The sequence below is a fragment of the Mytilus californianus genome, unplaced genomic scaffold, assembly GCF_021869535.1.
Source record: "Mytilus californianus isolate M0D057914Y unplaced genomic scaffold, xbMytCali1.0.p SCAF_11, whole genome shotgun sequence".
NCBI classification, from domain to species: domain Eukaryota; kingdom Metazoa; phylum Mollusca; class Bivalvia; order Mytilida; family Mytilidae; genus Mytilus; species Mytilus californianus.
In genome coordinates this window covers 73,094,700-73,111,624 of record NW_026262593.1, presented here as the reverse complement: position 1 = coordinate 73,111,624, position 16,925 = coordinate 73,094,700, and the positions used below count along the sequence as shown (strand labels likewise).

The 16,925-nt window shown below is 32.4% G+C and overlaps 1 protein-coding gene across 3 annotated transcripts in view; it reads left to right on the top strand.

The window, feature by feature from the left end:
• Window positions 1-14,714, top strand: part of LOC127720671 (uncharacterized) — a 241,483-nt gene extending 226,769 nt beyond the window's left edge. Inside the window, exons 1-2 of one of the 3 annotated variants that reach the window (XM_052227390.1) lie at window positions 11,385-12,126; window positions 13,250-14,714. In XM_052227390.1, the coding sequence (XP_052083350.1) occupies window positions 13,256-14,392 (1,137 nt within the window). In that variant the 5' untranslated portion in view covers window positions 11,385-12,126; window positions 13,250-13,255 and the 3' untranslated portion in view covers window positions 14,393-14,714. The other 2 variants (XM_052227389.1, XM_052227391.1) reach the window with 2 other exon arrangements.
• The last annotated feature ends 2,211 nt before the right edge of the window (window positions 14,715-16,925 follow it).

Here is a 16,925-nt window from a genome sequence, read left to right as displayed (position 1 = left end):
CCACATACTTGAAAATGTATATAACCTAGGCTTTAATTGTTTTGCATCTTCTGAAACTCTGCAAGATTATCACTACCAGCCTTTTGAAAATATTGAATCCTTGATAAGCAGAAACATCAGATTCTTTCAACAATTATTGCCAACATTTTGTGAAAGTCTTTATAATTATAGAGGTAGTAAATTTTCGATACTGCTGTACAATTTTCTACATCATTCCAGAACTTCTTCATCTAGAGGTTTATTCGCTTTAAAACTATCAGCAGCATTTATGATTGTTCAAGAAGAAACACAATATTCATATAGCGCAGAAAACAAACATTATTATTTCAGGAACAAACATGATCTTAGTCATTTAGTGATCAGTTTACGTTCAGATGCAGTATCAGGTTTGTTGATGTTAGCTTCTTTCTTCTATGTTCACAAAAAATACTCAGCCTCATTAATTGTAATAACATACGCATTGCAGAAACACACAGACGAGTATTAAATCACACATTAAGTTATATCCGAAAAAATGTGGTGACTCTGGTGAAAAACGAAAAACTTCATACAATAACAAAATCATTAATTGTTAATCCTTTTCGATTTGACATGAATTCATCGTTAGTTCCACAAGAACTACAAAAAGAACAACCGCAAATCCCAAATCGGTTTACAGCTTCTCGTCCATTATCATATGGACATTTTCTCAGCTTCCTATGTTTCTACCATTTACATGACTTAAAATCATGCAGGCAGTCTTTACAATGTCTAAAGCATGTTCAAATGACATTTTCAGACTGTGGTATTAATGGTTCGAATCCTGAGTTCGTGTATACAATTATTTTTTGTGGCATAGCTCACCAGATGATGGGTGAGACATACTTTGCAAGGCAAGCTTTCCAAGAAGCTCTTGAACTTGATGAGTGTAATATAACCAGTGCAGCATCAAGGCTGTCCAGTCTACTCTGATAAGATTTTATTCCAACAGTATAACTTCAAATTAAATTTTCAAACAAAATAGACCATGACTACCTTTTCCCTGTCATCACAATTCACAGCAAATATTCAGTTGTATTCTTCATTTTTGGCTAACATTAACTTTTGTTAGGTTTTTATGCCACAAACCTTATTGTTATGCGTATGTGCAATTAATATTGAAATAAATTGATCTGAATTAAAATCCTATAACTTATTCTTGCCATGTGTTTGTTCTTTAGAAGGCCGATTTTGTTATTTACAGAGTTAACAAGGGTAAACATATTTTGATGGCTATCTTTTAAGTTTAACTCAGCAATTTGTTTTTCGTATACTCATAAACACGTTTGCTTAGACACAGTCTCCTAAAAGACACCACACAACCGTTTGTAATTTTAGTTTTCCGGCCTAGAAAAATGACTCGAAACAAGTGTATTACTTAGAAGCAATTTTAAATGTGTACTTAAATTATCATGATTATTGCAAAAATTATTTGTTTTTCAAACAAACTTCCTGATAGTTGTAAATTATTTGGTTTGTTTTAACAGTTACTACAATCCCGTCCCCTTTTTCACGAAAGAGACCTACCGAATTAGACTTGTTACCGGGTTTGTACTAACATGAGCAACACGACGGGTGCCACATGTGGAACAGGATCTGCTTACCCTTCCGGAGCACCTGAGATAACCCCCAGTTTTTAGTGAGGTTCGTGTTTCTTAGTCTTTAGTTTTCTATGTTAAGTTTTGTGTACTATTGTTTGTCTTTTTCGTTTTTAGTCATGGCGTTGTCAGTTTATTTTCGAGTTATGAGTTTGAATGTCCCTCTGGTATCTTTCGCCTCTCTTTTACTTATGATATGAAATCAAACTGCTAAGGATGAATCAAGGAATAACAGTCAATTTTGATTTCATCAGATTTTAAATTTTATTCTGGTTCAATTTTACTGTGTGGCAACAATTTTAGCCTAGATTAGGCTCAGGATAGCAGAAGGTTTTTATGTTTGCGATGCTTATTCTGTTTGCAAGTTTTTTTCCCACTAATATTTGAAATGAAGAGGAAGCAACTATTTGCATTTTTTTATACTCAAGATAAAGACATCAATTTATCATATAATTCCAGCTCCTATAGAGTTCATGTAATTACCGCGGTTTTTGTTTGTTACCTTGATATTTATCTTCTTCAGGGATTACGACACTTAATGGAACATTGGATTACTAATGTGCATTTGCTAGTCACTGAACCATTACATATTTTGTTCTGCTTTTCAGATAAAAGAAAGTGTTTTATGGTTTATGCCTAAGTGAAATGTATCCTACACCCTTACTTTATTCGCTTCTGCTAGAATGAAATCAGTTGGTTTCATTTTCCACATATCATGTAAAAAGTTTTAAGTGATCGGAATTTGATTACTGAGTTTTTGCAGTTTATAGCTGTTGCAGGCAAATTAATGTACTATTAAGTTATGAAAAGGGTTTTTTGAAAAATGAAAACAATATTTCTATTACATAATTTTATCTCAAATATCTGAGAAAAAATAGTTTCCTAGCATAATTTGATTTTCTTAATTACTTTTGACAACCAATGTTATAGTACAGTTGTTGATGAATTGTGTATGACAAGGGATGCATAAACAAACTGAGTGTAAATTAATGTGTGCCTTCCTTATGAATGTTGTATGAAATGGAATGCATAAACAAACTGAGTGTAAACTAATGTGTGCCTTCCATATAACTTGTGTATGACAAGGAATGCATAAACAAACTTAGTGTAAACTAATGTGTGCCTTCCATATGGATTGTGCATGAAATGGAATGCATAACCAAACTTAGTGTAAACTAGTGTGTGCCTTCCATATAAATTGTGTATGACAAGGAATGCATAAACAAACTTAATGTAAACTTATGTGTGACTTCCATATCAATTGTGTATGACATGGAATGCTTAAACAAACTAAGTGTAAAATAGTTTGTGACTTCCATATGAATTGTGTAGTATGACAAGGAATGTATAAACAAACGTAGTGCTAACTTATGTGTGACTTCTTTATGAATTGTGCATGACATGGAATGCATAAACAAACTTAGTGCAAACTAGTGTGTGACTTCCATTTTAATTGTGTATGACAAAGAATGTATAAACAGACTGAGTGTAAACTTTTGTGTGACATCATATGAATTGTGTATGACAAAGAATGTATAAACAAACGTAGTGTAAAATTGAGAATGGAAATGGGGAATGTGTCAAAGAGACAACAACCCCACCATAGAACAGACAACAGCAGAAGGTCACCAACAGGTCTTCAATGCAGCGAGAAATTCCCGCACCCGGAGGCGTCCTTCAGCTGGCCCCTAAACAAATATATATACTAGTTCAGTGATAATGAACGCCATACTAAACTCCAAATTGTACACAAGAAACTAAAATTAAAAATAATACAAGACTAACAAAGGCTAGAGGCTCCTGATTTGGGACAGGCGCAAAAATGCGGCGGGGTTAAACATGTTTATGAGATCTCAACCCTCCCCCTATACCTCTAGCCAATGTAGAAAAGTAAACGCATAACAATACGCACATTAAAATTCAGTTCAAGAGAAGTCCGAGTCTGATGTCAGAAGATGTAACCAAAGAAAATAAACAAAATGACAATAATACATAAATAACGACAGACTACTAGCAGTTAACTGATATGCCAGCTCCAGACTTCAATTAAACTGATTGAAAGATTATGTCTTCATCATATGAAACTTATGTGTGACTTCCATATGAATTGTACAGGATAATATGGTGGCCGGACGCGGCCATTTCGCCTTTTCGCGTTTTCGTGTTTTCTCCTTTCACTTTCACACGAAATCGCGAAATCGAGAAATCGAGAAATCTATTTCATTAACCGTTTTCGCTTTCGCGTTTTCGCGTTTTTGCTTTCTTGATTTCTCGATTTCGCGTTTTCGCTTTCTCGCTTTCTCGATTTCCCGATTTCCCGATTTCTCAGTTTCGCGATTTCGCTTTCTCGATTTCTCGATTTCCCGATTTCCCGATTTCTTGATTTCTCGATTTCGCGATTTCGCGTTTGCAAAGTGAAAGGAGAAAACGCGAAAACGCGAAAAGGTGAAATGGCCGCATCCGGCCTCCATAGGATAACATAATGTTAAGTCTTTGTTTATAGTATGTATGTACTATAATTTGTAATAAGAGTTGTACAGGATAACTTAATGTTTAGTACGTCTTTGTTATTATGCATAATATATATTTTGTAATATGAATTGTATAGGATAAAATAATGTTATTAATGTTAGTATGTATGTTATATAATTTGTAATATAAATTTGTGTATTAGAATTGTTGAACTGTTTTGCATGTGATTAATTGCTAGCCAATCAGCATTAAGGTTGTGAGTACGAACTCCGCACATGGCAGGTTCACTCGACTCAAATCTTATATTACAAAGATTGTCAGTATTCCTGCCGAAGGTATGTAGTTTCTGCTGGCAACTGCGGCTTCCTCCACCAATAAAACTGATCGCCAAAGAATAGCCAATAGTGCTGAAAGTGATGTCAGAAAACAACCAATCAATCAATCAATCAATTTGGTGAAGTAAAAATGAAACCTATATCAAAGAAAGTTCCTTCATTAATCAAAATAAAGCAGGGGTGTCAATGTGTCTATATACCTGAAAAACAAAATATGTATCCGTTATGCCGTATTAGTCTGAAAATCGTTATCTCAGTTATTATTAGCAAAATGAGGAAGGACATTTTTGACAAAAAGAAAACGCTATGCAAATAGCAATTGGGTAGAAAATGGGTAAATCGGAAACCAGATGAACCAAAACTTAATACTTATTTGAAAATGGATCAAAGCTTTTCGTTATTCATTCAGATGCGCATTCAAAATCTACGCTATACTATATGCACACGGGTTCCTGACCTTTGTAAGAAGCGAGAGGTTGTGGTGGCGGTATCGTCTCTTCACGACAAATATGGTGTTGTTCCAGCAGACAAGGCCTCACACTATATTGTTTTTATATTCAAAAGTCATTATTTTGAAAATCTCACTTAAGAACTTAATTCACAGCAATGCTTTGAATCCCACATATACCCCTACATTTTTTACGAAACAAGAGATTTTTGAAAACGACTTATGCTTCCTTCTCTCTTTCTTATGAAAATGGAAAAAAAAGGAAGATAAAATTCTCCCATATGTGAACTACATACCTTAACTTCCCCAAAATCATGAAAAAGAACGATATATAGCCGGGTCTTCAAAATGTTCGAGTTAACATATTTTCCCTATTCTGTCTAAAGCAAACGCTGACCATCAGATATATAATGATGAGGTATATTCAACCAGACGTGTCAATCAAATGTGGATTCTTAAAAATTCTAAAGATCTACTTCAAAAACTTCAATCACAATCTTTACAGTTTTGCAGTAATATCAAGCAGTAGAATAAAATTTGCACTTATATTCCCAGAGCTTTTTCTAATAAAATTGGAAACATAGCTACACATGTCTTATTTAAGGTCATGACATATCTTTATTTGTTAAGAATCACACTGATTCCTACAACAAATACACCGAAGATGATATCATCAAAAAGCTGGACTTTTTGATCTACAACATATTTGTTTAGTTTGGTGGATTGATATTTCAGCAGAAGTCGGTATTCCAACGGGTACTAATTCAGAATTCGTGAATATAGCGCTGCGAAAGTGACCGAAAGAAGTCACATCCACTCCGACTTCATCGTTCTTGACCAATGAGAGCAAACGAACTATTTTTAGTTCGGAGATGTACAATATGAATGCGTCAAGTGTACAAAATTCTTGGAGCAGAAGCCGCATATAAACGTTGATATTCCATTGTTTACACGTGGAACATACACGGGAACTTCGATAAGTTGATTAAGAACTGTAAAAGTGGTAAAAAAATTATCCTTTGTTTGGTAGTAAAGACTCGTTGCACAATCTGCACATCGCAACTTTTAATTTACTTTTCTTACCATTTACATTTGTTCCTATGAAGGCGCTTTTTGATCTGAAGCATCCAGTTACAACTGCTACAAATGGAAGTTATTACCCTATGGATCCGAAATTATGACTCAATCCTCTAAAGATGAAGAGAAACGGGACTGAGCATAAACCTTGGCTAGCGAAGATGTTGATACTCATATGAAGCAGAATTCCTACAGAAGATGAACGTCATCAAGACAAATAAACAAAACATCTTTAATTTCACTTTCATATATAATGATGATGTCCTGTCACTCAACAACCAACATGTCAATGAGTGCTTACATCTCATATATGGTAGTTAACTTGAAATTGATGATGCTACCGAAAGTAGAGGGTCTGTTATATATCTTAATCTATTCCTTAATATTGCAACATATGGAAGACTTCAAACTAAACACACGTGATGATTTCTAATTTCCAATTGTTAACTTCCCATTTCGCAGCAATATCGTACCTTCTGCACTATCGTATGACGTTTGTATATCTCATTGAAACGTTGCGCACGTGCATGTTGACAATATACGGACTTCATTACAGAGGTGTGCTTCTAAATCCGATTGGTGTATACTGTTTGATATTTTAGTCTGTGATAACATGACTTATGTATAAGTTGTAATTGACTTGGAACTAGCTTTCAGTAACTGCGAGTTCTCTGATTTCTATGCTTAGTGTCTATTGTTTTTTATGTTAGTTGTGTGTGTGCCTCGTATCAATCTTTTGAGTTAAGCCAATTGCAACTGATTTGTACAGTTTGTTCTTATGTTGTACTGTTTCACCACTATTCCCGAACGGCCTAATTTATAACAAAACAATCTAAAAAAACAAATATGACAGATATGAAGCAACGCAAACCACTGATCTACAGGCTCCAGATACGGGACAGACACATAAAGAGTATAAGCGCTCAACTCTCCCCTATTCTGGCACAAAAACAATTACCCCCACCCCCCCCAAAAAAAAAAAAATGAAAGCACTGTTTTTTTTTTCAATCAGACTTTTGATGGTACATGATATATTGTTTGATACTCTTAATCTATACCACTTTTAGTTCAGACGAAAAATATAAATACGTCCAGTGTTATCAAATTTCGTGAAGTAGAATCCGCATATATACGTTGACATTCTAGCGTGTGCACGAGGAACATATACAGGAACTTCAATAAGTTGAATATAAACTTTAAAAGTGGTACTAAAATTGACCTTTGCTTTTGGGTACAATTCCCCACAGTCTTTTTGCTTCTAAAACGCCGAATTCGGAAGACTGAATGACAACAACATAAGTTTCTTGAAATTAGTATCCGAAAGGTAATTGTGTCAATTTTACTTTAAATAATAAAGATTCCAAAATAAAAGCCAAACACAGAGATTAATATTTTGGTCAAAACAATATTGATTTTCAGAAATTGAGGTAATTTCGACGAAACGATTTTTAATAAATGACAATCCTTTTACTTACTCAAAAACGAACAAGGTGAGCAACAAAATTAACGACTGGCCAATTTTACTTCTTCAAGTTGCCTTGTTTCAAGACCTGAACTGACAAGTAAATATTAGATAAAACCAATGACATAAGTGAGGGTGTCGACGAGGTTTACAGAATAGAAAATTATAGACAAAAATAGAGAATAAAGAAAATTGGCTAAAAAATTAAGGAATAGCAAAATAAATTGGTAAACAAATGAAGGAAAAGTAAAATAAGGATAAATAAGAATATAAACAATAAGGGTAAAATTAAAGAATACAGAAAATGAGCCTAGAAAAGTATAGAATACAGAAATGAAAGCTCATCAAGACCCTTATCAGTAAATAGAAGTCACATAAATGGAAGTTAAATGATTCTCACAACATTCATTCAAAGGCTTTTGTCACTCATATTCTGTACTAGGTATAGGTAAGTTGTCCAATATAATATTTTTCTAAAATAATCAGCTGTGCATCAGACAAAAATCAAGTGTAAACAACGCATATAATTGTTAGTTTTACATTTTATGTTAGATGTATTGCTTTTGAATAAAGCATTAGTAATTATGTAAAAATAAATCCTGGCCCGACTGACGCTGGAAATATATTTTAAGGTGTGCATAGTCCACTATATTCAATTATCTGAGAATTTTAAAAGGAAACTTTTAAGTCATAAAGAATTAGCATGGGGCATTACAGTATAAATATCCATATCAAGTAACATTGATATTTTAAGAAAACATATAAAATCATGAGATGGTAATTGAACAGCGATGTGCAGAAGGAAATTTTTTCAAGATATTCGGAAATATTTTTTGTTAGTTCCTTGTTCATTGTTGTTTTTTTTTTTGACAATTTATTCCATATTCTTCGTTTCATATATTTGCCATGTGAATTTTTACTTGTTTTAAAATCGTCCCTAATGGAAGAAAAGCCAGTAAAACGATAGGCCACAACACATTTATTAGTTTTATTTTCATTTCCTTAAAACAAAGTCACTATATAAATCAGTCATCTATTTAGGAAAAATTTTCAGGTTAACATTTATTACAGAATAAAGGTCGGAATATCAATCGACGCAAACACAAAAGAAAACATAAATCAAATTAAACAATCGAATACAATCATTTTAACTTCAGAAATTCTTAATGTGCGAAATTCGAATTAGTTTCAAGTTAAATTTTCAAAACACATTTTATATTTAATTTTTTTTTAAATATTTCCTTGCATCCTTTTCTTCAGTAGAAAGATGGACAACATTAATTAGCATATCTAAGGCACTTGTTGCAGACATGGATTAATTACAACATAAGTTGGCCACTTTCAAACTCGATCAACCATGCCAACTCCTACATTTTCAAAATCTACTGCTTTTTAATTTTGAATCTTTTCTATATTATTCATTCCTTTTTTCATTTTCTTTTTTTTTCTTTTAAATCATTTTACGTACCCCACAAAAACACCTTAAAGCAGGTTTATAGTTGTTGCAGTTTTATTATACATACTTGATATTCGGTCCTACGGGTTTACCGTTGACATCACTAATGTTTGAGTTCTGTCGAATTTACAATGTTTGAAATAGTTACAATGCTGGTTGATCTCTACAAAGAAGGAGAAGATGAGAATTTATCTTGTCAATAATATTTTTTGTTGTTTAGTTTCACAGTTGATCTGATAACTTTATAATAGACGAAAACAGTGACATACTTCAGGGTGTGGATAGGGTTTGAATGCAAAAATGAAGCTGTACCACCCAAGACCCTTATGAGTTAAGTGACATACTATGGAAGATAAATGCTTCTCACAACAAATTATTTTATAAACTGGGCAAACAAAATTCTCTCTGCTACAGCTTTTTATCATTAAGATCCTACTTTATCGACAATTTGTACTTTTTGCTTTTGATCTTACTGGCTTATAGTTTTTAAACCATGAACAGGACTTGAAACTCAAACAATAGTTGGTAATGACGTCTTGTAACAGAGCAACAACGTCACATCTAGATGTCCATCCCCGTCAATGTATTAATGAAGTGAGTGCGACTTCATTCATACAACCGAACAACTATTACAACGTTTTGTACGCGTAAACATAATCAAACTATTAAATTTTATTTATTCTCAATAAAAAAACATACAGTTAAAAATGATAACAAATTGCCGATGAAAAGAATAATCAAGTTTTTTTTTTGTTTTGTCTAGTACTGGTCTACTATTTAAAATAAACAGCTTTGCATCAGAACATATAATGTGTAGAATACATCTTGACCAAAAAATATCAAAACATAAACAAAAAAAACATATTTTTGTAGAGTGTGCACTATTTTCAAATATCTGATGATTTATAAAATGAAGATTCTAAATTATTAAAGAGTTAGCAAGAGGAAAGACCGTTTAAAATATCCATACCAAATAACTATATTATTTTATGAAAATATAAATGTCATGAAATTGATTATTTAACACCTAAATTATTTCCTTTTTCGTTGTTGCTCTTTTCACAATATATGCCATATTCTTAGTTTCATATATTTGTCATGTTAATTTTCCATTGCTTTAAAATTGCCCCTACTGACGGAAAATCCAGAAATATCACTGCGGAAGCTAGTCTTTATAAATCATTCATCAAATTACAAAACAGACCTTGAATCAAATTCACAATTATTACAGAATAAAGGCCGGAAGTTTAATGAAAGCAGAAAATAAAAATCAAATGAGATACTCAAACAAAATAAATAGACTTCAATTAAAAGAAACGCTATCAATTTAATGAATTTAAAGTTAAAGTTTTTTGCGCTGTTTTGTTTTATTCTTAAATCTTCATATTATTAAAATATGTCCTTGCATGCCTTTTTAGAAGAGAGAGGGAGAAAAGTAATGACAATCTGTATGGCTTATGTCGCTGAAATGGATTAAAGTTAACATACATTTGCCACGTTTCAACTCGATTTACTAAACCTGTCCTCTATAGTTCAAACTATTTACTATTTTTCAAGTCAGTACCAAACTAGAGGCGCCAACTTTCTTTTGAAAATATTCCCGTTCAAAAAATATAAATGTTAATCAAGATTGGAACACATAAGGTAGCACAGAGAGAGAGAGAGAAAAAGAGGGAGAGAGAGAACCTAATAGACTCACTATGAAAGATAAAAACAGTTCTTTTGTCATAAATCAAAGGAATACATTTTAGTCTAAGATGCATGTTTTATTTTATTAGTTGTTATTGGCTTTAAACAAGCTGTCAGTAGCTGCGAGTACTCTGTACTTAGTGTATTTGATATGAAGATATATGATAGAAAAAGCATACTATATTAGTTGAATTATTCTCACAACATTCATTCACAGACAGGACACACATATTTCTCCTTGCTACAGATTGTGTCACTTAGATCCTGTACTAATGATAGATGAGTTGTCTAGTATAATATTGTTTAATAAACAGCAGTCGTTGATAATGTAGCATGTTTAAAATAAATCATGACCCAAAAAACTAAAACTGATACTGGTAATATTTTGTAGAGTGAGCACTATATTCAATTATCTGAGAATTTTTTAAAAGGAAGATTTTAAGTCATTTAAATTTAGCATGGGGAATTACAGATTGAACTATCCATGTCAAGTAACATTGATATTTTTAGAAAACATACCAAGTCACGAGATGGTAATTGAACAGCGATGTATATAAGGAAACTGTTTACAAAATTCTCTGAAAGATTTTTTCGTTTCCATTTCCGTTTTCATTGTTGCTTTTTGAACAATATTATGCCATATTCTTCGTTTCATACAATTGTCATGTAAATTTTTGATTGTTTTAAAATTGTCCTTAATGACGGAAAATCCACGACAAAACGCTTCGGATCCAACACATTTATTTAGTGTTATTTTCATTTCTTTGTTTCAAAGTCACTATATAAATAAGTTGTTTTTTCAAAATATTGAATCATAGAAACAAGCATTACAAAAAGAAGGTAAGAAGTTTAATGACAATAGAACCATAACACGAAAACCAAATTAGAAACAAAAATAGAAATAAATAACTACAATGTATAACAACAAACTCATCAAAGATAGCCGTCTTATATCTGTGTACGCAGATGCACGTTTTGTCTACGAAAGATTCATCAATGGCGCTCGAATCATAAAAGTTAAAAGGTCAAATAAAGTTTAAAGTTAAGCTTTGAAAGGTTAGAATTTTGATCAATTTCAAGTTATCTTTTTGGAGCTGTTAATTTTTAAAATTTTCAACAGATAATTGTTATTAAACTATTTACCTGTATCTTGCATGTTTTTTTTCAGTAATGGAAAACAATTAAAGGTTATGTAATGTCTGTGTCGCTCACATTGATTAATGTCAACATCAGTTGGCCTCATTCCAACTCGAACAACCAGGTCAATCTCCTAAAGTTCAAAAGTATTTTCGAGGCATTCCCGCACTAGAAAATGTAGAAGCGCATCTTAGGAACAGCGGACTTTCTTTGGAAAATAGCACCTACAAATAATATAAAGACTAAGTCAAAAAATTGAACCACTAGGTGAAAACCATAAAAGAGATTTGTTTTTTATGCGCCAGGTACGACTATTGAATTTTATGGACTCAATGAGCGAGATCAAACCAAAGGAACGAATTTCAAAAGTCATACAGATTTACAAAGCACAATTGAACCTGTAAGAAAAGCTGCAACAGATTTATATATAACAGGTGAAGGGGATGCCTGCTGAATTTTTGTTCATGTTAAAAAATTCCAAGCCTAAATTTCTCTTTTGCTAAATTAAGTCATTGGGTCTGGAACACTAAGCATGTTTTAATTTTTCTGTAGAGTTTGCTCTTGGAATTGCACAAGGTCCTTCTGAACTGTTAGAGTTTTCAACAGTATGTTTCCTTCTCAGCAGGGGGTCCTCGGTGGTCAAGTGGTCTAAGTAGTCGGACTACTGTATCATTAGCCTGTCAACACTGGAGTTATGAGTTCGAATCCCACACGTGGTAGGTGCGCTCGACTCAAATCTTAATTAACTATGATTGTAAGTTTTCCTACCAAATTTCGGTTGTTCTCTGCGTGCACTCCGGCTTCCTTTACCAATAAAAACTGACTGCAACGAAATTGCAAAATAATGCTGAAATTGGTAGTAAACACAAATAAATAAATCAATCAATCCTTTTCAGCAGGTTGATAACTGAGTTTTTTTTAGTAGCTATGAGCATTATTTAATACGGTATAATCATGATTATATTATTCATTGTTTGCATTTTAATTATATTGTTAATTAAAAGTTAAATATATTTCCTGTACTGATTTGTATGTTTTCATGTACTTTCTGCTTAGCTATTGATGAAGATTAAAAAGGGAAATTGAGATCTACAAAAAATATGTATAGTCTTCGAAGTGCTGATTTTTACTTTTACATATAAACTAAGGATATTTTTAATTAGAATTCTCCCTGGCATTTGCTTCTTAAGTAGAGAAAAATAATACAATAAAAAAATCTATAAGGCATATGTTGCCAAACCTGATCAACAATGAGCACAGATCCAATGAATAAACCTTGAAAGTCATATGACTACTACTGATTCTGCATCTTTAAGATGTAGATCCGATTTCACTTTAAAATCATCCGTATAAACCCTTACAAAGGAAGTTTGGAGTTCTTCTTCGAATAACATGAATTTCGGGAATCTTTGTTGTTTTCCAATTGTAAGCTCAAAATGGTTTCCAAAAAGAAATTTCGAATGTATTGACCAGCTGTATTGGTGGTAGTTTTCTTTCCGAAATTTTTGCAAGCATGCTAAGAACAAAACGTCTGGCTAATTCAATTTTATTTTGTAGATTGGTATGCAGAACATGGAGGGTATGACCAGAGAGAAACACGAGTCCTTGAAATTTTACAATTATCTTTGCCAAAAGATTGGATCTGAGGAGGTTGTGAGATTAAGGAGGTTGGCTTTGGTTATTAATGACATCGGTCAAAAATGTAACACCATAACTAGTGGTAGTAAAGGTGAAGGACTCGATTTGAAAGGAAGTGATATAGATATCATGTTTATAGATCATAACATTAAAGTGTATGAATCAGAAACAGAAAAACTTGTTATCGACAGTCATAGGTTATCATTCATTATGAATACTGATGAGACACAACCATGTTTTACACAATTATATCTTGTAACTCATCATCAAACTCGGAAACTATTTTTTGAGGATTCCGGGGGATTTTTAAATGTGTTAGAAATGAATCAGCTGCGATATGTGCTTTCAAGTGAACAATATAAGCAATTTTGTATGTCACATTATTGCTTAGATAATATACCAAAAAAAGTTCATGGTCCGTGTATAACAAGTGAAAATGATGAACATGATTTTGTATGGTGTCTAAAATGCGATGCATGGATATGTCAAGCAAAGCCATGGGTAAGAAGACCTCGTACAGCATGGCCTTCACCTGAACTTATTTCCAAAATAATATCCTGTGGTGTGTTATTTGTTCCTATTGGATGCAAAGGGTCTATAAATGAAAACATTGAATGGCGAATTTCATTTTCTGTAGCGGAAAAATTTTTACTATTTTCTTTCAGCCATACACAATTATTATGTTATGCTATGTTAAAAATCTTGCTGAAGGAACTAGTAGAGAAACATGAGGATTTGAAAGGTTTGCTGTGTTCATATTTCATAAAAACACTGATGTTTTGGATATCAGAAGAAACAGATCCCTCTGTATGGAGACCAGATAATATCCTACCATGTTTTATGGCATCTCTTAAAAGACTGCTCTACTGTGTAAGATACTCAATATTGTCACATTATTTTATTCCAGAGAATAACTTGTTCTTATTAAGGTTTAATACTAATAACAAAGAAAAAATTATCACAATACTAACGAATTTTATCGACAAGGAATTAATTGTTTTGCATCCTCTGAGACTCTACAAGATTATCAAAACCAGTCTAACGAATCCACCGAATCCTTAATCAGCAGAAACAGCAGATTATTACAACAAATAATGCCAACAGTTGATACTATTCGTACAATGTTCAGAGCTGATCGATTTTTGAGACTGTTGTATACTTTTCTACATAGTTCCAAAACTGGTACATCTAGAGTTTTATTCGCTATACAAATATCAGAAGCATTTATGCTTGTTGCAGACAAAAAACAATATCCAAATAGCCTAGGCAACAAACATTGCTACGTCAGTTACAAAAACGCTCTTAATCATTTGGTTATCGGTTTAAATGCGGATGCAGTGTCAGGGTTGCTGCAGTTAGCTTGTTTCTTCTATGTTCATAAAAACTACGAAGCCTCATTAACCATGATATCATATACATTGCAGAAATGCACAGACGAGAAAATTTATATTTCATTTTTTCTTTATAAAAAGACTTTTAATCCTATTCAAAAACACGTGCTGAATCTTATGAAAAAAGAAAAACTTAGTACAATAATGAAATCCTTAATAATTCATCATTGTATATTTCAAGAGGGTTCTTCAATAATTCCGCAGGAACTACAACTAGAGGTGTCGGGGAGGAGGCATAATTATTTTCATCCGTTACCATTTGCACATTTCCTAAACTTTCTATGTTACTACCATCTACATGACATTTCATCATGTAGACAGTCATTGCAACGACTTCAACAAGCTCAAAAGACAATTACAAAATGTGAAACTATAATGATTATTCCGAGTTGCCTGAATACAGTTATAATGCGTGGCATAGCTCACCAGTTAATGGGTGACACATACTCTGCTAGAACTGCTTTCCAAGAAGCTGCTAGACGTGATCAACATAATTTTAGCAGTGCATCGTCAAGGCTGTCTAGTCTCATCTAAATCTGATTATATCAAACATTTCATTTTACATGTAACTTAGAACAGTTTTGAACTTTTAAAGAAAAATTCAATCAAAATATAAAGCATGACTTCACTTGTTTATCCTGTTCTAACAAATGTGAAACATTGGACATGACAATCTTACATACATTGATTTAATTAATTGACTCGAAGCAAGTATATTATATGTAAAACGAATTTCGATGGCGTAAAAAGATTATGTCAAAAACAATATTTATTTATCACAATTTTCTAAAGTGCTAAATTTTATTCAACTTGTTATAAGAGCTATACATATTTTGATAGTTCTTAATATGAAATTGCTAAGAACAAGTAAGTTGAAGTGTATAAACGCATCTGTTTTGAGATATTATCATTATAAGAATGAGTAAATATTTTCCTAAACTTTTCGAAGTCAGATTTATTCGAGCAATTTAAGAGAGAGAGGCAGGAGAAACGAAAGGGATATTTAAACTCACAAGTCAATGACAAACTGACAACGCCATGCCAATAAATTAAACGAAAACGACAAAAAAAGAAGCAACTGTCTTCAAAACACAACATAGAACACTAAAGACTGAGCAACATGAACCCCACTAACACCCAGGTGGATCTCATGTGCTCCTGAAGGGTTATAAGATCCAGCTCCACATGTGACAACCGCCGTGTTTCTCTGAAAAAGTATCATCTACAATGGGCAATCATATATATAATAACATGTTTATCTATTATCATAAAAATTCATAATACTAAATAAAATTAGTAGATTTGGCTAACTAAGTCCTTATATTTGAATAAAATAAGGTTCATTTTAAGTGGAATATTGTGTTAACGTTAATTAAGCTCTAATTAAAAATTGTTTGCTAGCCCCTCTCTGTGATTAATGTAAAATAACTCTGGTTAATTTTCTCAACATTTTATCATTTTGGAAAGATAATATAATTAGGTTTTATTTATAGTCTTTTTCAAAAAATTTAAATGTTTTATGTAGGTTCCAATCGTAATTATAAACATTTGACATAAGTTTGAAGTTTCTGGAATAAAGTGGTGGTGAAGGTGTTCTGTTTTTTGTGTTTGTATGTATTTGTATCTTGTGTGTGTTTGGTGTTTATGGGGGTTACACTTCATACGTGTATTTGTATTTAGGGAATCAAGTAATGCAATTGAGACAATATGTCTGCTTCATTTGAATTCTGACATAATTGTATACACCATATTAAAACAATAAATGTGTTTACAAATAGCAGGATGAATGCTGTTGGAGGTTTTATGATGTGGACAGTGTATTCTTGACACCAGAATGAAAAACATGTGTTATTCACCTGAATATTTTATCTCAAATTAAAGTAGACCGATTAATTTTTATATAATGTACTACATAAATACGGCTTTAAAAGTAAACAATTCCAGGATAAGTTTGAGGCAGATGCACTACCTGTTCTAAAACAGTAGATTGCCACATCACACTAAGTAACTTAACGGCGAGGGGGTTAAACGACCGTGACTACCCTTGGCCACCGCCTGTATATATGAGTATTAAAACTGTACTCATCATGTAACTAAATAATATTTATAAAATTATGAAAGGTTCTTTATATTGGTATATAATAATTTTAAACGTTTCAAAACAAATAAATGAAATTATAGATAAACACAAATATCTTTAATAA